The sequence below is a fragment of the Rhodamnia argentea genome, chromosome 9 (genome assembly GCF_020921035.1).
Source record: "Rhodamnia argentea isolate NSW1041297 chromosome 9, ASM2092103v1, whole genome shotgun sequence".
Taxonomy (NCBI): Eukaryota; Viridiplantae; Streptophyta; class Magnoliopsida; order Myrtales; family Myrtaceae; genus Rhodamnia; species Rhodamnia argentea.
In genome coordinates, this window is record NC_063158.1 from 12,848,364 (window position 1) to 12,872,411 (window position 24,048).

The 24,048-nt window shown below is 38.7% G+C and overlaps 1 protein-coding gene across 1 annotated transcript; it reads left to right on the forward strand.

Annotated features, from left to right (window-relative positions):
- Positions 1-1,700: 1,700 nt before the first annotated feature.
- Positions 1,701-23,901, forward strand: LOC125316661 (katanin p60 ATPase-containing subunit A-like 2). Its single transcript, XM_048285532.1, has 12 exons — positions 1,701-1,713; positions 14,313-14,377; positions 14,839-14,985; positions 15,066-15,103; positions 15,602-15,667; positions 15,783-15,890; positions 16,518-16,584; positions 19,008-19,092; positions 19,345-19,505; positions 21,446-21,547; positions 21,912-22,134; positions 23,383-23,901. Exons 2-12 carry the CDS (start codon positions 14,339-14,341, stop codon positions 23,514-23,516), a joined length of 1,170 nt encoding a protein of 389 aa, XP_048141489.1. The 5' UTR covers positions 1,701-1,713; positions 14,313-14,338; the 3' UTR covers positions 23,517-23,901.
- The last annotated feature ends 147 nt before the right edge of the window (positions 23,902-24,048 follow it).

Consider the following 24,048-nt stretch of genomic DNA (forward strand, 5'->3'; position numbering starts at 1 on the left):
ATCCCCGCATAGCCCTTGCCGTTTAGTAATCCATCTAGTTGTTTGTTTTTCAATTTTTGGCTTTTTTTTTTTGTTGTTAAATTTTTGAACTTTTTTTAAAATGAATAATTGTATTTTAGAGAAATTTTCTTAATTTTGCTTTTTTAAAATATAATTTAAATGAAAGTTGTATTAAAAATTGAATTTGAACCAAACCGACATCGTCTTAACCACGTCATTACCACGTAGAAGAGAAAAAATATTTAAAAGCTTCATCATTTTTCGGAGTTAACGTAAGGACTTGTTTGAACCAGTTTGACAAATTTTAGGACTTTATTACACTTTTTGTAAGTTTTATGACTCAATTTCATTTTCATAAGAAATTTTAGGACCTCTATTAGACATGTCCTTTTTTTGTATTTTCAATTTTATTTTTATTTTTAAAACCAATTAACTTTGTATTTTTATTTTTAAAATTTTTAAATTTTTATGATAAAAATATAAAAATAACTGCATACGCGGCAGCACCAACTATGAGAAATTCGTCAATCTTGGCTAAATTGACAGTTCTAAGAGGGTAATGGATTTAAGATTTTTCGAGTTATCATTAATAGTTTGCTTTGTGTGTAGGGTTGTGGTACAAGTACAACGTAGTTTTTGCCCTATGAGAAAAGTCATTTTCAATGGAGGACGAAGCCGAGGTCCACCCCCAGGCCGTTGCCGTTACGAACAAACACTCCCAGTCGGGTACTACTGAGGGCCGCAGTCGTTTCAGTTTTACTTTTAGGGAACAAGAACCAGAGGGCACCTTGATGGGATTCTGTACGAACGGCTTTCTATCAAAATGGAAAGGCATCGCCCGTACTCTCCATATGTGGAAAACAATCTGTGGCCCCTTTGCTGTTGCCTCACAAATAATATCAACTTCAATATCTCACTCCCATCACCATGATCCACGATTGTCAGCTCAGTGGAAAGAGGAATCTTCTCCTCATATCTAACCTAGCTCTAAGCAAAATCATGACCACAGGAAGGTCTTTATTCTTATCTTCAGGAAAGAGGAATCTCTTACCTAGCTTTGAAAAAAAAAAAATTTTGAGAAATCTCTTGTGACAAGAAAACTCGTATCTAACCTAGTTTTAAGAAAAGTGGAATCTCTCGTGACTTCGTAAGTGATGGCCAGAGGAATTTTCGCAAACAAGGTATGGCGTTTGGCTAGACTTGAGGAGGCAAAGGGGCTGAGATAGAATGGAATTGGACATTGAATTGGGGGGAGAGAATTGGGTTATGTATGTAAAGCTGCAATTAACTTAAAGGAGACATGTTTTGTTTTAACGATGTATCTAGTGTTGTGTGTGCTTATATACCGTGAGGCTTAGTACTGGATCTGGCTAAATGGACAATTAACCTAGCCTGTTGCACATGAGCTAAGCCACCAAGAGTGCTCAAGTGGCAACTATTTGGGAGTGGGTCTTACTAGTGAATCAATTTAAAAGGCCTTTGTCACCCGACATAGGACTTGAGGTATTCCGAACTCCCTCGTTTAGGCTCCATTTGTTTTTATGGAAAATAACTTCAAGGGAAAAGTTTTTCGTCTTTTCCGACGTTTGATTCATGGAAAACAAACTAGTCAAAGAAAATATTTTCGATCAATAAAAAAACACCTTCAAAAGTAGGGAAGATGATTTCATCTTTTTGAAAAGAGGAAATCATTTTCTCTCCTCTTTCCTCCTTGTACTCATTCGCGTTCATTTTCTTTTCATTTAATTTTAATTTTAATTTTTTTTCCATTTTTCCTAGGCTGGTCACTAACCATAGCGATAGTGGGGGATCGGCCACAAGTGAGGGTGAGCTTGGCCAAGGCCGGCGTGGCTCCACCTCTCGCTAGATCCGGCTTGGTGGAGCTTGCGCAAGGCCGTTGAGTTCAAGCCTCGTTGGCCTTGGGTGAGCTCGTCCCTCACCCGTGGCCGGTCGTCGATCGTTAATATGACTAGTAGAGGTAGAAAGAAAGGAAAAATGAAAAATAATTAGAAATTCGAATTTTTTGGTAATTTTCTCTAGTCATATTGTCCCTACCAAATGGCGGAACATTGGAAAATGACTTTATGAAAAACATTTTCGAGAAATATCTCATTTTTTGCTAAACAAACAGAGCATTAAAGTACAGACATCTTCGTCGATGTTGACCTATTTTCATCCAGCAATATTCTCTCTATTAATTGTGTCATTCGATCCATTTCCAACTTCTTTGTCGTTTTAGAAGGTTGCCAGCAGTTTGCGCCCTTTTCCCCCCGCCTTCTCGTCTCGGAATCATTTCATTCACTCATCAGACAGACCCCGGGGTCAAGTTCCTCTCAAACCACACATCTGCTGACAAAGACATTGACCCCCTCTGGAAGCCTTAGATTGCATTGGAGAGAGAACATGTACGGGGATACGCACGCTCAAATAGTCACCGCGTCACCATTTGAATTCTCATCTTTAGGACCTTGGCCTATGTGATCGTGCTACATTTAGCCATTTCTCTTTGATTTTGGATATTGTAAGCCGCCAATCGATGTAGATCAAAGAATATCTCCGGTTACTAATGGCCCCGCAACATCCAAGCATATCGATATTTGTTTATGTGAATAGGTACGCATCGCATTGTGTTTTCAAGGTATAATTACAGCACGAGTCCTAAACTTTGTGTCGATTCGGTACTTGAGTCCTAAAATATGTTGTTCGTGCATCCGATTAAGTCTTGTTAAAACTTGTCGCAGTCCTACATGTAAGTTCTTCCGTCGGCACCGTCTATTTTTCATTGATGGCAAAGTCCACTCGGAATTATTCTTTTTTTTATTTAATATTTGCACAAGTGGCACTTGATGTTGCGCCAAATAAGAGCCGCTTTTAAAAAAGATTGAAAAAAATTCTAGAAGAAAAGAAAAAGTCAAAACACAAAAAGAAATGGCGGAAGGGCGGCGGCAAGAAGGGGGGCCGGCGCCACTGCTCCCTTTGTCGCCGACGAGTGTTGGGATCGTCGGCCGGGGTCGCATTTCTTTCTTGCTGTTGAATTTGAAAAAAAAAAAAAGGGGGGGAGGTGGGGTTTGTGGTCATCCTTCGAACCCAGAGAAGGCCCGTGACTTTGTGGTGTGGGCTCAATGGTTTCTACCATCATGTAGTACCAAGAAAGCAGATAAAAATTTGCTAAGGGTCCTAAATTTGGCCAGTGCTGTCATCGGATCTAATTTAAACAAGAGAATTACCATTTACTCCATATATCAAGTCAAGTCCAATACAAAGGCCATTTACTATTTACTAGATTGAACTTAGACGAACATCATAAGTTATTACAAACGGAGGGGGAGATCTCAGCATATGTTCATCACTAAATCTGGTAATCGGTCGGCGATCGTTTACGGTAACAGATCTGTTCTCGAGGAATAAGAGTGTGATTCTAGCTACAGACTGTGCTTTATTATTTTCTTTCTGACATTTACTTTGTTTGGCAGTTATTTGGCATTTAAATGGCGTTGCTGATAAAGTTACTGTGTTTTTCGGTGCCAACTTGAAGTGGACCGAATTTCTAGAGTAAATCCATATTTCAAAGGATGTAACCCAAGCGTCATCATTACTTTTTTTTTGGGGGGAGGGGGGGATCCCAAGGGCTACTCTCGGACTTCCAATCTTGTTTGGCCGGAACGATTAGTTGAAGCTCATAGGTATCTATGATAGAATCACCTAGAGTGTGAAGGGATGCTAGAACACCATTTAAAAAAATTTCATTCCATTCACTAACTCGATTATAGTGATCTTAGATTCGGACATTCACATGACCTACTAAAAGACATCGGGATCGAAAGACTCCTAACGAATTCTGAATTAAACCTAGGACGGCGAGCATCGGCGATGGCTTCAACAACGTAAGAGAGCGATAGAATTGGTCTCGTAAAAAATCATCTGTGGTTCGGGTTGCGGTACCCCTATGATAGAAGGCAAATCAATGAAAGGACAAAGCCGAGGTCCACCTAACGCCATCGCGGCTACGAACATGTTACTTGCGGTTGGGTGCTTTGAAGGCCGCAGTACTCTCGGTTACTTTTTCGGGGAACACGAAGCGATTGCTCTGAAGGGATTTTGTAGTAACGTGTCCTATGAAAATGGAAACAAATCTTAGGTACTCCTTACCATGTATGGAAAACAATCTTGGGTGCTTTTGCTGTTGCCCCACAAATAATGCAAAACAATCTTTGAGGAATCTTCTCCTCATATCTAACCTTAGCTTGAGCAAAATCATGACCACAGGAAAGCCCAATTCCCTCCTTTTCATGGCTAGTTTCTTTAATCTTGCCTTTTGTGTAGTTAAGGAGCAACTATCTTTGCTTTTAGCTTCATTTGAGGGCCTTTTATTTATGGATTCTTCACTCCCCGAAATCCCTACGGGAGCTCGATATGGAATGTATTGGTAGTGTGTTTCTGGATCAATTGACAGTGAAGAAAGCCGATCGGAAGGCGAAATGGTGATGTGCCAAGAACCGGCGGATCGGGTCGACGACATTAAATCAATCTCAAATTCGGTCGGCTGAAGCGGAATGGCGTCCCGATCAATATTCACCGCCTTTAGCTGTGACTAACGATGGATTTTGACGATTCGGGAATGTCTAGATGGATTTTCCTTTTTTTTTAGTATTTTTTGGGATTTATTTTACTATTAATGGCAGTTTTGTAATTTTGGATTTTGATGTTTAGAATCCTACTAGGGTTAGGTTTAGGGTTAATATCCTATAAAAAGTGTTGTTATCACGTTTTTAAGGACGATTATTGATTATTGAACTTTGAAATTTCTCTTAAACAAGGATTTACTTGTTATCTTCGCCGAACGCCGTATAAAAGGTGTCGGCGTCTCTCGAGAAATTATTTCTTGTGGAGCAATAAATGGTAGTTCACAAACAATGGATCTCATATATATATATTGTTAAATCTTTTACATCCTATGAGTTTGAAACGCTTTGTATAGAAAGTACGACATGACGCTAAATGTTGATTTCGACCACCGTAACGTCACACGCTCAAGACTTTAGTTTCTTCACAACTTATGTACTTTCGCTGGAGCCCGTCGTATTTTCGGTGAAATGCTGTTTGCTGACCACATGGCAATAACTCAATATCTAGAAATTTGGTCATAGGTCCGCCATTTCAGTTTCGCGATGCAAAATTGATTGGGATTAGCTCAATGTGCATGAATTGCTCAAAAAAATTGGATGTTTCCATTGTGAGATTGAAACAAACCCAGACAACAAAACCCGCCAAAGTTCCATGACTCCCATGAAATTTGCCGTAATGACCCATTACGATGAGGACTAGGACCAGTTGCAGAGGTAAGACGTCCTATTAGGGTCCTGTTCCTGGCAAATTTTTAGGATTCGAAACAAATTGCACATCGAAGGAGATGGTGATTTGCATTATAAAAGGGCATTTGAAATTAACTTAAAAGAGATTCTTTAGGTGTAACTACATACTTATGTACAAAAAGAATGAAAAAATCAATATGAAATAGGGGAAACCAGATGACACATCAACCGAATTAAACGAAGACATCCTGCTATAATATTTGAGCAAGATTTTCTTTAGTAGGTGCGTGGATTTACAGATGAGCTGAAGTCGGCGATCTTGTGGCAACCTAATCCAAGAAGGGTAGAGAGTGATCACCAAGGCTAGAGTTCTCACACAATGTACAGCACCAGCCTAGACATTAGATGGATTGGAATTGGACATCGAATTGGGGGAGAGTACTGGTTATATATGTGAATCTGGAATTAACTTAAAAGTGACACCATTTTGGTTTCAATAATATTCTTTTGAAATTGAAATTTTAGTGTTAAGTTTGCTTAGCATTGGATAGGCCCAAATAGATAATTAACCTAGCCTGTTACATAATTGGCCTCCAGGAGTGCTCAAGCAGTAACTGTTTGGGAGTGGGTCTTACTTGTAAATAGACTTGTCAAAATGTGTTATGAATGGACTAAGTCATTATTTCTTAACCCATATTTGATGGGCTGAGTCAATAAATGGGTTAATTACGTTCATTAAATAAGTTATAAATGGTTTAGATCGGAAAAGCCCAAAAAAAATATATGTGTATTAAATGGATTCACAATTTACCCCGAAGATAACCCACTTTTGTGACTTTCTCTTCATCCTCTATGAGAAAATAATGGACTCCTTGGATTGTTCGAAATTGAGAGAAGTCTTGATGGGCTCATAAGATGGACATGACTTTACACTCATTAAGAATACCAAGACGGTTTCTTTTTTCCCCATTATATTTTTATATTAATCTTGTAAATTCGTTTATTAGTTATTGAAGTATATCTTTTCTTGGTTGCATTTGGTATTGTTTTTTTTTTACTTTATGTTCTAATCTTAGTTCTTGTCATTGCAATCCGTGATCTGCATAAATCATCTTGTTCAATATTTTATATTTCATTTAATTAAAATTGGAATTCCTCCACGTTATTCGTTGATGTGATTTATAAATTCACTACCAAGTACTAAATTTCATTTATTCTTCAATCGTGAATTAATGCAAAAATCTTATTTTCTATGCAATGTTGAAAGACAATCCTGGAGCATCTTATAGTCGAAATAGCAATTTTATCCAAATAACATGTACACATGAAGAGCTTAAACTAGGTGTACACAGATTTTTCATAGGTTGCATTAAATACGAAAGTATTTTAGTAAAAGGATCGAGTCGGATATATGACGGGTATGAGTTAGGTTGGGTATGAGTCGCTAAATTTGTGTTGCTTATAAATGTGTCAAAAACGGGTTAAATTGATCAATTTTGGTCAGATCATTTTTTACCCAATCTAAGCCGAACCGGACCCGACCATTTGACGGCCCTACTTGTGAATCAATTCGCAAAGCTTCCATAACTCAGGAGAAGACTTGAGATTTTACGAACGCCCTTACACTTTTTTTGTTCGGAAACTCCCTTACTTAAAAGCACAAACATCGTCGTCAATATTGACCTATTTCACCCAGCAATATTCTCTCTACTAGACATGTGCTTTGGTCTATTCTCACCTCCTTCATGTCTTAGAAGGATGGTAGAAGCTGCTGCGCCTTTTCTCCCAGCCCTCTCAGATCGGGATCATTCCATTCTCTCGTTAGATCGACTCGGGGCTTGGTTCCCCTCAAACCACACATCGACTGACAAAGACATGGACACTTTGATTAAGGGTGCTTCTAACGCGCAAGACTTATATTTTATTGGACAGACATCACAAAGGGGAGAAGTACATGAGAAGTCCCAAAAATTATGTATGGTACTTACTTCAGTGTCAAAAGTTTCGGTCGGATCACTTTTTTTTTTTTTTGTCGATCCGCCGGATTACTCAAGTGTCAATTTTTTTTGAAAAACCATCATTTAAGTACGAACTCTAATTTACTTGGCTACAAATCCGACGTTTCATTTTTTCATCAATATCCGAAGCCGACGTGGCTCGTTGGAGGTCCAGTTAGCAATAATAAAAAAATATAAAAGTTCAAGAACAAAAAATACAAATTTACTTAGGCTAAAAAAATAAAAAAAAATGGCAATAAGCTTAAAAAAATTAGAAAAAAAGATAGGGTTGCACAAACCTCGCCGCCCCCAAAAAAAACCATCGCCAGCGGTGGTTGGGGCCGGCGACTCCCGCTAACTGCAGATGAGGGCCTCCGAGAAGAAATTCCAATCAAATTGATTACGTGAAACTTATGATAAAATTTTTAATCCGACATGGCAAATTTTTTAAAATTTTAGTGCACATGGACTACCACGTGGATTTTTTTAAATTAAAAATAAGCTAAAAATGTTAGAGAGAGAGAGAGAGAGAGAGAGAGAGAGAGAGAGAGAGAGAGAGAGAGAGAGAGAGGCGGTTGCACAGGTGGCGAGGACTTGCATAGCCCTCGTTGTCGCCGCCCCCATCACTGGCAAGGGTTGGGGACCGTCGGGATCGCATTTCTTTCTTATTATTGAATTCGAAAGAGGGTAGTCCCATGTATTATCAAGAAACCACATAATACTCGACTTGGGCCGAAGCCTAGACGAGAGCCATTAACTTTTGCACGGCAAATCGGCATTGACACGATAATGATTTCAACCAAAAAGGGCCATGGCATCAATACATTTGCGACGGTTGGGGTCCAATCTGTTGCTCGTTTTGGCGTCCATGGAAAGGGGAGAATCTAAATGCGCCGCCCGATCTTCCGCACATCTTCCTCGTTATGAAAATCCACACGTAGATTCCAATTTGGACATTTTCAAATGGAATTGAGTGTCACCATTGAACAATGCGTTCGTCGTATCGCAAAAACTGATCACTTGATATGTGCCATGTGGGAGATTAATCATAAAGTTATACGACTCCGATTTATCTAGTGACTCGTAAATTTGTTTTGTGAGATACTTACATTTGGAGTGAAATGAATCTTTATTTTGAGAGGAAATTCAAAAATTAACAATTTGCGAACAGTCTTAAATTTGGACCGTATCTTTATTAGATATGATCTTAAATGAATAAATAAATAAATAAACAAACGACGGGATTTCAAAATTAAAGACAAACTGCATTTCGAGAATTCATCCATTTTCTTTTTCATTAAAAGTAAAGACAAACTACAACTAGGGGAAATATTGCAACATAAGTCTTAAATGATTTGTCCAACATGAGATGAAGTCCTAAATGTTTGAAAATGTATAGTTGAATCTTAAATGTTTTGGAATTCGGCACAATCAAGTCCTTCCGATAACCATTCATCCAATTTTCCTAACGCGGGGCCAGAAAAACTAAAGTGCGATTTCTCAAGTACTTTTTTAGCATATGTGGCATTAATGTAACGGCAAAAAAAATATAATAAATATAAGTCGCAAATTAAAAAAGAAATTTAGTGGGGTCATTTGAGCCCAATCAAACCAGGGATAAGTAATATCTGCACCATGCATAGATGGGCTTCACCTGGTGAGCCCATGCTGGATCTGAAGCCCAAGTCCAATTACAAGGAAAGAAAGATGTTCCAAGCCCTAAATTATTTCCTTAAGAAAGAAGGTAAAAAGTGACAAAAAACTCGAAACTATGCTCGCTGTGATATATTTATCCTGATTTTTTTTTTGTGACATATATAATTTCAAACTTGTACCTGTACGACACATTTACCCTCCGTCAAGATTCCGTCGGATAATTTCTCAACAAAGCAACGTCGTTTTTGTTTCATTTAAGCCACGTGGGTATCGTGTCAACATTGTCTATTTTCCGGCATTCATATAGGTAGGTACTTAACGGTACTCATTGATAGAAGGTAGATGCATCACGCACGTACAAGTTTGAGATTTTTTTTTTCATGTCATGGAAAATGAAAATTAGAGTACATTGCAGCAGGTATAATTTGAGATTTTTCGTGGCGTGGCTTTTGCCCTTTAAAGAATTGGATCAACCGGAGGTCGTAAACAATGCCATTGTCTCCCCTGCCCTTTTGGAATCGCTTCTTTTGAAAACTCATTTACTCTGCACGCGGTCCTCAGGCAGGCTGCTCCTCCACGTGCGTTGTACTGCCAAATCAAAGGTTTGATTCCCTTTGGTCAGACTCTTATGAGGGACACGTCTTTTTCATGGTTCTAACTCATCATTTTTGCTCACGTTTGATTCCCAATTTCTTGATTTCGCTACTCTCTGTCGTGATTCCCGTGCTCCCCTGGTTAGATTAATGTCGTTCTTGAAAGATCCCAAAGAGGGAATCTTGGAAAGAATCGGAGTAACGTGCACGATGCATTTTTGTGTGTCTGTGGTTGCTTCACTCGCCACTCCGCTCAACGAGGAGGACAAATTTTTTTCAATCATCCAATTGAATGGGAGAACTGAATTAGAAGACTTTTAAAAAACTTGTTGATGAATCACGTAAGTCCTGCGATATTCTTAAAATCGTCCCATCAAGAATCCGAACGACTTCACTTGCCTCACGAAATCTTTCACAATGCGATTACCGGGATGGCTTTCGAAAGAGAGGGAAAATTTTTTAGATATATGTTTTGAAAATCTTTCCAGTGATGAAAATTCTCACGTGGATTATATCCATCGCTAAGCAATTTCTTGCGAATAGGATTAATAGAGTCGTTCACTTTCATTTGTTGAGAGGATAGAATTGAAGGATTACTACACCAGTTGCACGTAGCTTACTCTAACTTTAGAACAAGACCTTCTACATTGGAAAAACATCTTTTAGGCCTCTTCTCGGGACGTTTCGTCATGGCGGTCGACGTGAAGTGACTCAACTGAAATCTACTAAAGGGTAAATCCCTTCCACCTTTTTATCGTTTGACTTGTCTTACAATAGAAAGAGTACTTTTTTACAAAGAATGACAAATTACGGATGGGAAGTCAATTCACTTAATTGTTATATGAAGCAACATATAATTCATTCTCTATAAATTAAACTAACTTTGATGTGCACATGAGTGAATGATTACTTATGTTGTTTATCAAATCAAATCGAATTGAAACATAATTGGATTTCTTCAAGTAGAAGTCATCTCCATCAGTTTCCTTATGGATTTTAATTACTAATCGAATTGCAGAGAGTTATTTAATTTCTTTTCTTATTTTATAATCGACAATGTGTAACACTTCAATTCTAAAAAAAAGAGTAATCCACTTTAAGCTCCGTTTGTTCCACGAAAAATGAATAAACTGGAAAACATTTCTCAAAAAAAAAAAAAAAAATGATTGCTTGTATCTCTTGAAACCAATTCATCTGTTTACCTTTGATTTGTGGACAATTTCTCTTAAAAATAATATATTGATAAAATTTAAAGGTTGTATGTTGACCTCATTAGTTGTGATTGAATTTAGTAATCAATTATGTACCATTAGTTTTGTTTACCAGTTGTCTACGGTGCATTTTCGAATAGCTTTTTCATGAAACTTTGGATCTCTAAAGTCCCTCGGAAAAAAGTTGGATGGTTGAAAAATCTTTTTGCACCCACTTTCCCGAAAATGTCAACCTTAGGAAAATTGAAAGCTCGCGACAGAGGCTCAAGGTAGGTGGTTCTAGCCATTTTCGGATGGCCTCTTTCACTTCCTCATGAGATTTGCCCATCGATCGACGAACGTTCATACTATTAGGTAACTAATTCAGTTCCTTCCTATGCCTCCATTGTTATCCTAGAAGCTAGACAAGAGAGTTGCACCTTGCTTGAGCGCTTTTAGCCTCGACGTTCGCTCGCCGCGCTCATAGGACAGAGTAGAAAATCACATTCCACTTTCGTAGCCGATGCAGAACTTCCCGGATTATTAAATAATGTTACCTTGGATTTATCTTCCACTAAAAAATGCACTTTTGCTCGGGGGTGGTCAGTTTAGGACGGCAAAGACTTAAAGGCGATTCGCTGTTGCCATAGACACAAATTTACGACGAGAACCGCGTAAACCGATAGGTCTAAAATGGCTCGGGACTTTCTAGACTTGGCACTTTTGGGATGAATGAAATGTACGGTCTTTATTTAAATTGGAATCAAGAGCATCGGTTTCCAAGGTTCACCATTTCAGACACATTTGATTGAATATCCTCCGAGCGATGTTAAATAAAATTTGGCCATTAAGTCCGTCTAAGCCCGAGACTTTCAAATGTTCCCAGTTGGAACAGGACTTCCTTCGCTTCCTCCGTGGACACGGGAGTCGTCAGTCAAAGCTTTCATTCGTATCTTCAAGTCCAGACAAGGGCAATCTTTCAGAATTGATTGGAAATCCCTTTCTGCCAAAAGAAATCCCTTCTTTCCACGTCACCGCTCGATGTCATGAAAATTACATCTAGTAGTGTTAGAAAATTTTTTGAACACTTTGGAACTTTATTCGCAACTGCAAATTGCTCATAAGGTTAAAAAAAAAATTACTAACCACTTGCCAAAAACCTATGGAGCACCGACACGCCAAACCGCTCGGCCTGTTGGTGTCGAACACGGATACGCGTCTGACATACGGTCAACGCATGTCGAAGGTCCGACACGTGGTCAACGCCAGCGACACGCTGGGACACACAAGTCGGTGAGGAAAGAGGACGGGGGAAAAGCAGATCCGAAGGGCATAAAACGGTGGGGGAGGGAGGGGAAGAGCGATCTCGGGCCGTGAGAGAGATGAAATCAGGGTGGTCGACGCCGTGGTTGGTTTCGCGGAGTGACAGAGAGAAAGGGGTGTGAGATTTTTTCAGGAGGTAGAGAGGAGAGAGAGATGTTTCGGGTGATGTTTCGAAAACAGAGAAGAGGGGGAGACAGAGAAGAGAGAGAGAGAGAGAGGAGGAGGAGGAGAAAGGTGTCAGAGATTTTTTAAAAAGTAAAGAGAGAAGGGAAGGAGACGTGAGAAAGGAGGGGGAAGCGTGCAGATCGCAGATAACAGGATTTATTTTTCTTTTAGTTTTATTACTTATTTATTTTTTTAGGCTAGTTGGGATCAAATTACGGGAGTATTCATGATATGAGCTTTCTTTTTATTATAAGAACTCTTTTCGTAAACTTTCTATTTTATAAAAAAAATTGTAAGAAATAATAATATATCATGCATATATAAAAATATATTTAATATATAATGTATCCCCAATGTGTCAAAAATCTCTAATTTTTTTTAAAATAACGTATCGACGTATCGTGTCGTATTACGGGTCTCGTTATCGGTGTCGGTGCTACTTAGGCCAAAGCTTCTAATTGCTAGAAAGAAAGAAACCAACGTTTCCAATTTAGAAATTACGGATATTTTACCCACAAAAAAATAATAGAAATTACAGATAAACACAGTAAAAATAATTTGGTAGGATATGTCTCATATCACTTAATTTAATTTCGGATTGATTTGAATTTCTTTTTTTGAGTTTTCAAATTATTAAAAACCTAATAAATTACTCACCGTTTTGTAAGAGAGAGAACTCACTTTCACAATCGGGAAAGTTACTACAAAATATGGCAAACTTGCTTCTTATAGCATAAACGGAAACTTACTTTTCTACTTAATGAAAATTTTACTTAAAAAAACGTATTGCAGTTACTGTTTTTTTTTATAATTGCTTATTTCGGAGTTTAGGCTTTGATATTTATCATAGAAAAAAAGTAAATAACATGCCCATCTCGTGGCACCACCGTGGCTGCTCCTTCAAAGCACCGTGCCGCCCCCAAGACACAATTGTGGCGGCCGAGTTGCCTTGGCATGGGTGGCGATGGCGTAGGGGGCAGCGTGCTATCTATGAACCGGAATTACTTTGGATTGTGTCGCGAGAAAATTGATGGACTGACACGTGTTTGTTCGCCGTGGCACATGTCCATCGGCGAGTGGAAGGACGAGTGCCTCCAGCAACAGCTAAACTAGCTATTATTTTTGTTATTTTTTTCTCATAAACGTGCTAGAAATAAAAAAAAATTCAAATAAATACATGAAGTGTCCTTGTTTTTTTTTTTGTTTAAATAAGGGTCTGAAATGAATCTTATTTCAAATAAGGGCCTATTGTGGCCATGTCAATCTCAAATAAGGATTTGAGATGGATCTTATTTCAAACAAGGATCCGACTTAGCTATGTCGGTCTCAAATAAGAGTATGAAAAAGATTTTGTTTTAAATAAGGACCTAATATGGTTATGCCAATCTCAAATAAGGATAGTGTCAAATAAGAACTTGAAGTGATTATGGTAGTTTCAAATAATTGCCTCCCTCACCGGCCGGCTAAATATTCCAACTAATCAAAGACATTTTCATCCAAATATAATTTTAATTTTAATTTTTTTTTCTTTTGCTACAAGCTCTCATTGGCCATTGGATGAGGGCCTGGCACCCTCGTTGGGTGCTAGCGAGGGTGGCCTCGTTCGGGCCCTTGCTAGTCGTGCTTGGGCTTGCGATTGGGCGAGGAAAACCCTCACCCAAATCTAGTGGGGGTTGGCCTCGCTTATGGCTGGCGAGGCCAGCCCTCGTGTGTGGCTTGGATGGCAGCCCTTGCTAGCCCTCTCTCAGCTTCGCCGGAGAACGGCCACCAGAAAAAAAAAAAAACTGAAAAAAGGAAGGAAAAACAAAAGAGGATAAAATTTAGAAAAGAAGGTAAAGGACAACAATGTCCTTAAATTAAAAAATGACTCCATTTTTGGCTGGTTGTTTCGAATTTTCCTAATAAAGAATAAAATATATATGGATGCGCACATGCGGCGAGCGCTTTCCTGTCCTGTCCTTCCCTCCGTCCCCGGTGAATATCGCTCGCAGAGTCTGTGGAGTGTGCCACCGATCGCACCAGCTGCACAGCGAGAGAGAGAGAGAGAGAGAGAGAGAGAGAGAGAGAGAGAGAGAGAGTTCTCCATTCGAGAATCATCGGCCATGGCGGAGGAAGCTTCGCGCGGTCCCTGGTCCTTCCTGGTAATCTCTCTCTCTCTCTCTTTCTCTCTGCCTGTGTTGACTTGGTGAGTCTACGAGTCTCGTGTCTCCCGATTCGAACTGTTTCTGGAGGCATTCGGTGCGTTGAGTAATGAGGACGGCATTGTGTTGTTGGAGACTCCAACTATGTCGGAAGCTCCATTTCGGCTCCCAGCTTCGCGCGGAAACTCCGTTCGGAGAGAGCGATAGCTCGATTGGCTCGATTTTCGCTTGCCCATTAGTAGCGCAGCAGTTATTCGAGCGCGGAGGGGATTGATTTTGGGACGAATGATCCACCGGTTGATCTTAAAATTTGTCAGCCTTCGTACTTCTTCGACTTGGAGTGGAAAAATGTCTTATCCGATTTAAATCACTACTGTAGATATGTAGTGGACTTTGCTTTTTTTTTTGTTGCGGCGGTGTTTTGTGTAGGGTGAATCTTATAATGTCTTTTCGATGTGAAGTTTGCGAAAAAGAAGGAGTCGCAAGACGGTCATGTTGATGACAAGAAAGCCGTATCCAATGGGAATCATTCGAACGGCACATCGGATGGTAATGGGTATGTCAAGAGAGCATCCGATTTGGCGATCTATGAACAGTACCGGGGCCAGGTGAGGTTTTTAACTCCCCTGCTGAGTGCTGACTTGCAATGTCTGCTTTGGTATTATTAAGTGGTTTACGTGACGTGCAGGGTGGAAGCTCTCTACACTCAAACGGGGCCCCCACGCCGTAAGATTTTGTGGCTCATTATGTACTCTCTTCTTGATTAGTAGTGTGTTGCTGTAAGTTTTGAGTGGAATGCCTGATGTAAGGTTCTGTCTGCCTTCAGATCCTATAATGATCACCAAGCCAACATGTTTATCGCGATCTTTTATTATGCGATGTGTGTTGGAATACGACATTAGTACTCTCAATCAGTCTCTAAGCTTCTGTTGCCATAACTGATCTTGATTAGGTTAGGCATCACTGTTGGGAATGAAAACCAGGACTTTGCTCAAGAGTACTCAGAATCATGCGATGCATTTGCAGCTTTGTGGTTCACTAGTGTCAGTTTGACTTGAACGAGGATACTTAACTGTGCATTTGCTGATAAGAGCAACTTATTCATGTCCTCATGAAGTCAATTTCTCTCTCACGACCACTAAATTGCTTTTGGAACCATGTTACTGGATCAATTTCTCACACTTCAATCATTTTGGTGTTTTCTTTTGCCCCTTCCACTTTCAGGCAAAAGCCTCTATTTCCTCCCTTTGAATCACCGGAAATGCTCACTTTGGCTGAGAGTTTAACCAGGTAACATGCAGAACACTGGATTGACACTTCACCTTATAATGACTTATAATATTCATATCATTGTGATAATCTTATCACGATACCGAGTGTTTGGTCCATTTTCATATTCTACCAGGGATATCATTCGTGGGAGTCGAGATGTTACATGGGAGAGCATCAAAGGCCTAGAAAATGCAAAACGCTTACTCAAAGAAGCAGTTGTCATGCCAATTAAATATCCCAAGTGATCATCTGCAATTCCTTATTAATCATTTCATCCTTTGTATTTGTCTATTTATGTTTTTATGGCTTCTGCTTTCCAACATTGGTTATTTTCACCTGTTTGAACCTTGGAAAGAATGTGGATAGAATAGTAATTTTGTTAGCAAATATGTTGGTCCTTTCGGTTAGATGAGATTTAGTTTTGGTTTCCTGTTTTTCTCATGGAACTGATTCACCTTCTTGAGGATAACGGAGTGTACTGCTTGGGTTGACTTATGCTTTTAGCTCTTTGCTATTAGCGTTCGGAAGTCTTATTTGATACCGAATGAGTCAAACTATCTGAAAGATATATAAATATCGACCTTATAATCATTGTGAATTTGTTCATAGTTTTGAAGGAATTAATATGCTGTTTTACTTGGGGAAACTTAAAAGAGGTGCTTATTTCAAGCTGCACTGAAAATGCATTGAGTTTTCAAAATTTGTATCCCAATATTTTATTTATTTATTGGGAGCACAGGAATTGGGATTTGCTCGACTAATGTGATTTCCGTGAAATTTAAGATTCAAATAATTTTTCTGCATTTATAATTCTTTGTCTTGATCTTAATATCTAATAACCGAAGCATGTTTTCCCCTTTGACTCTAGGTATTTCACTGGTCTTCTATCACCATGGAAGGGTATTCTTCTGTTTGGTCCTCCAGGGACGGGAAAGGTCTGAATTTTAACATATGAACTTTGTGCTTCTTTTATTTGCATATGCTGATGCTTGTTGAGTTGCTTATGCTTTAGTCTCTAATGTAAGAGATCTAACTTATGATTTATAAGAGGTTTGCTGGGAGTCTGGCAGAGCATGTTCATGATTCTTTTCACCGAAAATTTTAGAAAATTCTGACGTGCGGTGGAGGGAGAGATAATTATGATAGTCTTCCAGTTATTCAATTAAATAGGTGGCTCCAATTTCCTAATCGTGTGATTCGTTTCATCAGAATCATGGAAAATTAGATAGCGGAGCCACTTAGTGGGATTGGGGTAGGGTATTCTATTTCTTTTAACATTTATACTATAGTTGTAGTGTTTGATTAAGGGAAAACCCTTATGGGCTTTATTAACATTCCTTCGGAATCAGCAGGCTGTTTTCTGGTAGTTATTGCATCAGTGAAGCTATTTGGTGTGAGCTCATAGTTAAAAGTTGAAAGACGTATATAAACACTTCTACAAGTTCCAAATTGTGTTGGATGATTAAAAGTTTAATAGGAGTCTGAGCGTGAACACTGTGCTTTGCACCTGTATTCACTTCGGTTCAGGTGTGACTTCAAATGTGATCGTTTTGCCAATTTTATGTGTTGCCCATTTAGTACATCTTTGGCATCTTGATGACTGTAGATTTAGTACCAGGTATTCATACTTTCTATTAAGCACCCTTTTTATTTGTTTGAAAATGTCAGAACTACAAATTTCTTTCGTGGAAAAGCAATGATTTTTCGAATGAATGTATCAATTTGACAATGCTTTCTCAAAACTGCTGTCTCAACGTTAAGAGACATTCAGAAAGCTATGTATGGTCTGAGATACTTTAAGACAAAAACTTGCTCTTGTCTCCTGGATAAGACATGCACATGCATGCTGGGTAAGTTTGGCTGACCATTCGACTTGGACCAGGGCTATGCCATCCTTGAAATTGTGGAAGTTATGAATTTATTGATGAACAATGCTTTTGGAAGAAGCATATGGATTACTAAATCTCCTAGATGAATGCATACCCAAGCATTGTGCAGCTATGGATGTCAGTGCAATGCTTGTACAACATTCTTACTGTATGCCGAACATGAAGCACCTAACTGTCATGTGAAATGGTTGAAGGGGAGAAAGAAATGCTACTTCTCCTGCTACTCTAGGCACACATATTCGGTTAAACTTGTAGGTCAGGACAAAATTATAGTCAAACACTCGCAGATCCACCGTTTTAGAAATCCATGTTATCTCCTGATGACAAGTTCTGAACAGTTGAAGAAAATGATGAAACTCTTGGCAAATACTTTCAATTATTAGAGGGCTTAGCAGGAAGATGCAGTATTTAAGGCTGGTAATAGTATGATCGTGGTCATAATTGTTGTTTCATGGTTGTAGTCATTGTCATCCACCACAACGACTCATTTCCGGTTAGCTGAAATTTTCTAAATGACCATAGCTGCAAAATATTATTCGGACAATTGCTAAATAATTACATGTTGAGACATGTAATATGGTCTCTTTTGGATCTTTAAGAGACGGGCCTTCTATTTTTCTTCCTTTAGAACAAGACCCGATGTGTGAGGGGGAGATTGTTGAGGTTGTCCTACATCGGTTATGGAATGGGCTGGTGATCGGTTCATAAGTGCGAGGGAAAGGCTCAAATACTTTGAGCCAGCTTTTGGGATTAGAGAGGCCCAAGGCTACGCAACATTGGTATCGGAGTTCAAGTTACCAACAAGTCTGGACTCAACAATCACACGGAAGAGATATGGGTTGTTGCTGCTTTGACCCAGGGCCCGATGTATGAGGGGAAGATTGTTGGGTTATCCCACATCGGTCGTGGAAGGGGCTAGTAGCTAGATTATAAATGTGAGGGATCCTCATCCTTTGAGCTAAATTTTGGGATGACAGAAGCCTAAGACCACCTAACACCGGTATCAGAGAACCCAGGTTATCAACAAGTCTGGACCCAATAGTCACATGGGAGAGATACAGGTTGTTGCTTCTCTAACTCAAGGCTTGATGTGTGATGGGGAGATTGTTGGGGTTGTCCCACATCGATTGTGGGAGGGGTTGGTGTTTGGTCTATAAGTGTGAGGAAAAGTCTCATCCTTTGACCTAACTTTTGGGATGGGAGATGAGAGAAGCTAAGACCACCCAATAATTCATGCGTTCTTTAAGAGGGCGTCTTAGATGATGGGGGCCATCATATGACTGTTGTCCACTTGGATTTGGTGAATTGGTTCTTGATTTTCAGTATGTACTTTTTTTGCCTGGTAAAAGGCCATTCTTTCTCGGCTGGGTTAAATAGGGTCCGCTGATTAGTCTCTGAATAGTTGCATGGTTCTTCTGTTGTTTGTTTAGTTGTTGAACTGATTGATGAATTAACTTCGTATGTTGCAGACTATGCTTGCAAAGGCTATTGCAACTGAATGCAATACTACGTTTTTTAACATATCTGCATCATCAGTTGTCAGCAAATGGCGCGGTAAGAGTCAATTAAGATTAACAGGTCACGCATCTCTTACTTTCTGTTTCTTGTTGGGTCCATTATTATGGATGAGGCATTTTGAAGAAGGCGAACACAATCTATTTCTTCGACTTGCTGCTCTGAAGTACAGTCTTTGGCGAAGTGAAGATTTGTTTTATATTGTAACTTTTCTGTCAAATCCATGCATGATCTGGTAATGCAAATTGAATTCAAGTAAATTTGATTTCCATTTTCTTTATGATATGGCAGGTGATTCAGAGAAGTTGATAAGAGTCCTATTTGACCTTGCAAGGCACCATGCACCATCAACAATATTTCTTGATGAAATTGATGCAATCATTAGTCACCGTGGTGAGGCCCGTAGTGAGCATGAAGCTAGTAGGCGTTTGAAGACTGAGCTACTTATTCAGGTGATGTTCGTTCTGTACTGTTCTATAGTCCTCATTCTGGAATGATGTAGATAGATTGACATGTCTCTCCGTGCCCATGGTATGTTATATAGCAATATCCTTCATTGTTTTTGGTTGACCTGTTTCCCTGTTAGTTCCTCATAAAAAATGGCTCTGCATAAAATTGATTTTCAATGGCATCAATTGTCTCTCAATTGGCATCAATGTCAAACTTCGACTTTCTTAAGGTACGTTTGGTTTTAGGGAAATCTCCAAGTTTTAATCGAACATACATCAACATCAACATCAACATCAACATCAACATCACCTTTATCTCAAACTAGTCGGGGTCGGCGGTCGATGAACTCAAAAATAAATAAAATAAAAGCAAGACCGATGGAGGGAAAATAAATAATTATATAAAAATAAAAATGAATCTTCTAGAATCCGTTTTCCACGGTTCTACCACTTTTTCAGAATGAGTAGTGGTACATTAGTTCAACGCCGGTATTGGTCTGCTTTCGATGAAGTATAGTGACGCTTAGATAGTGTAATAAAGACATAATTATTCTCTGCATTAGGCTATGTTTGGGAGGAGGGGAACAAGAAAATTGGGGTGGAAAATGCCTCAAAATTTAAATCTTCCCTCCTTTGCCTTATCAACAATTTTAAATTTTTTATCAATTTTTGATCCAAATTTTCATCCCCTCTATACTTTCCCAAACGTATCTTTTTTGAAAACATGTTGTCTCTTCAGATTAAACTGCCACATTCCTCTTACTCTTATGCCATGTTTTGGAGCACATTATGGAAGGAAAGAACGAGGATAGAAATTGGTGGAGATGGAAATTGGAGAGATGAAATTTTGTTATAATCAGTTTTTTTGGATGAGGAGGGACAAAGGCTGATATGAGAAAATATATTAAATATGTGGTTGTAGTGTTAATGTGAAATACTTCTGTATCCCTCATAAGTTTGAAATTTCTGTGTTATATGACTGTTATGGAAAATTTTATGTAAAAGAAAGAGACCATTTTGATAGTCTTGTAATACTATTTCTAGGTTGTCACAGTTAACATGCAACCATGATAAAAAATTAATGGAAGAAAATTGAAAGCCATAATAAATAGGGTAGACAGAAGTTGATGACAATTTTGTATTAGTGAACCCAACCTGAGGTTAGAATGGGCTTTTTGCAGCAAAACTAGCAGAAATAGCGAACTTTTTTTTTATACCAGTTTGAATGTTTATACTCTTCAAAATCAGACCCTCTATTTTTGATAAGTGTCCCAAGTAAATGAAAGTTGCTGATATCAGCAACCTTCTTTAAGCCCAAAATCTGTCCCTCACTTCTACCTCTTCTAATCATACACTTAGCCTGATCTCGAAAATGTTGGTTACTTTTTAGTACCTTTGATACTTAGAGACAATTCTGGGTGAGACACAAACAGAAATAAAGTCATTAAAGAAAAAGGTTATGCGAGAGTGAGAGGGAGTGAGTATATGGTTTAGTTCATTGGCCAAAACCAAACGCTTGTAAACCTACAGGGTTGGCTTAGTGATTGAGGAGAGAACTTGTGTGTGTGAATATAAACCCATATGCATGACGAGGGTTGTGTTCTCTACTACATAGAATGCAAAGAGCCCACATTTGGAACACCTACTCTTGTTTTGGCCTGTCTCTTATTTGGTTGATGAAATTAATGGGGTATTCAATGGGTTCAGGGAATTTTGACATTTTTCTTGATGGTAAAAGTTTTCTGAAGTACAATTATATGTAGCAGTTTCCTGAAGATATTGAGCGCAAGATTTTAACTGTTTTTACTTTTCAGTAGAGGGGCCATTAGTGTCCCCAAACTCTCTCCAATTATTTATGAACCCCTGACTGAAAGTTCTCTCTCATTTTCTCAATGTGATTGCAATGTTCCACCTGAAAATAATGCGTGCTTAATCTACTGCAGATGGATGGTTTGACACGGACAAATGAACTTGTGTTTGTATTGGCGGCAACTAACCTCCCCTGGGAGTTGGATGCAGCCATGCTCCGTCGTCTTGAAAAGCGAGTATCCTTATTATGTGATTTTAACAGGGAAATGATTTGATTCCCATCATAAACATAGTTAAAAGAAAAAGAGATGTAACTCTGCATGACTCATGCCGACACATTTATAAACATCTGTCTTGTGCGAGATTTGCGTAACGAAGAGGTTGTCATCCTGATCAAATGCCCTTTGGTTGCATGATAAATAGTCAATGTGCCTCATGGATGTATGTTAAATTACTTTTAGTCTATTAGCACGCTTAAGAATCGTCAAGGATGTATTTTCAGTACATTTAGCTTGATAGCTGGCTTCTGTCTAAAAACAACATCTTGAAAGATTAGTATGAAGATCTGTACAGCCATTCATTCTCCTTTGACTGCTATAGATCCTTGTACCACTTCCAGAACCTGAAGCAAGAAGAGCCATGTTTGAGGAGTTACTACCCCAAGTGCCTGGTGAAGAGGCACTTCCATATCATTTATTGGTCGAAAGAACTGAAGGATATTCCGGTTCAGACATTAGGTTAGTATCCAAGGAGGCTGCTATGCAACCTCTAAGAAGGTTAATGGCACTTCTTGAGGACCGACAGGAAGTGGTTCGAGAGGAAGGTACCCATCTTATCTAAGACACATTTTTCACCGACTATAGACAGATAATTTCGGAGTTAATTGTTATGACATATTCTTGTGCAACATCATGATAGTTTTAGACATGCATATCCATCGAGGTGGGTAGGTGTCTTTGCAAGATATTGAAACTTTTCTTGAGGGGATGTAAGCCATTAACCAATTAGATTGGCATGCTCCTTGACATTTTGGGAAGATGATATCAACCTGGCTCCTAGATTACTTGTTGCTGTCATAAGTTAATGTCATCAGATGGCACATGCAAAACAATTTGTTTCAATAAGACATTGCATGGAAATTGGATGACCATTAGTTTTGAGTAATCGTCAAACTTCTTCTCTGATCAAAATTTTGACAGCAGGACAAAGAACAAGTCATGTTAGCTTTTACTCAATAACCTGTGTTCCAACTCCTGTATTGAGAACTTCAGGACATGTTTGGTATCTGAAGTTTTGCAAGACTCAACTGAAAAATATGTTTTGTTCTTTTGATGGTTTCCACTCTCACTATTTCTTACTCGCATTTAGCAGCTGGTCTCACCTCTCTTTCGTTGAAGCTTCCGCAAAGCTTTTGAACCATGTCAATGCATACTTGGAGATGGAAGAGCATGAAGAGTGCTTGAAAAATCATTTTCGTTTTCCTGTATTTTCTGCACTTTTGAAGAAAGTATTGTGCCTAGCTTACAGAAAACTTCCCAAAGTAACTTCAAGGCTTGACTAAAACGAGACAAAGAAAAAGAAAACATTAAATTGTGTCACATTTTCTTGTATATAGAATACGATGCCTGTGAAAGTTGATGAATTCTTAATCTTCCATTTTCAACACTTCTGTTTAATTTATAGGCCTCTTCAAAATTTTAATTTCACGAGAATGTCTAGCCTATCAAATATTTGGTGAAGTTATTAAATAAAACTTGGTACTTTTTAATTTTCGATGAAACAGACACATTGTAGATGATAAGACAAAAGTAATTCATAAATTGAGGGGAACATTGTTTTGTTAATTTTGTTCAACTTCAAAGTTCGAGTGTTGAAAGCTGTATACATCTCCAGTTCCTCATGTTCTGCAATTACTTGTAAATACACGTCTTGTATTTCTGCCTGCTCAAATAGGACATGCAGGAGTTTCTCTTTATATATATCTTTTAAAGTGTTTGAATTCTCTTCGAAAGAGGACAATTAAGAACTTTCGATTATGTTAATCTGATCAATGAATGTCGTTACATTATAGAGCTACCGAATGTGGAACCAATTAGACCTGAAGATATTGAGGTGGCTTTGAAGAACACAAGGCCATCAGCTCATCTGCATGCCCATCTCTATGATAAGTTCAATGATGATTATGGTAGTCAAATCCTCCAATGAAGGCACCAAGTGTCTTCCTGATTTCAACATTTATATGTTCTCAATCCAGTGGATTTGCAGCGTCAGTTGATTCGAATCTTCTTCTTTCCAGCTGAAAATTTTGGATTTCCTTTGCTGCAATAGACTTGTGTACTATTGTTTTCCAATTTATGTGTTATTTGTAGGAATAGTATCTTATTGAATACATTCTTAATAGATGGTTGAGAAACTCTTCGTATAACGTTTCTAAACCCATGCGACAATTGTGTAGGTGATAAATCATTGACATTGACAACATTGTGAATGTCATTAGCCCAATTTCATTGGGGCACAAATTTTCAAAGTCTTGTCCTTGGGATCTTTCATGACAGCATGGTCTCAATTCTACTCCAGATGGGACTTGGGGGCTTTCCTTTTTGTTTTTCCTCTGGAAAATTAAAGCTTGTTGATCCCATGCAATTAGTCCATCCTTTTCTTACAGCTTCTAGAATACAGGTGGGTAATTCATTGAAGGAAGATACCCCCAGGAAAATTTGAGAGGCACCAGAGTGCT

Bases quoted from the DNA above. Each gene is read 5' to 3' on its own strand.
- LOC125316661 (XM_048285532.1), top strand. From the start codon at position 14,339: ATGGCGGAGGAAGCTTCGCGCGGTCCCTGGTCCTTCCTG. The intron at 14,378-14,838 runs GTAATCTCTCTC...TTCGATGTGAAG, and splicing joins GCGGTCCCTGGTCCTTCCTG to TTTGCGAAAAAGAAGGAGTC. The intron at 15,668-15,782 runs GTAACATGCAGA...ATATTCTACCAG, and splicing joins TTGGCTGAGAGTTTAACCAG to GGATATCATTCGTGGGAGTC.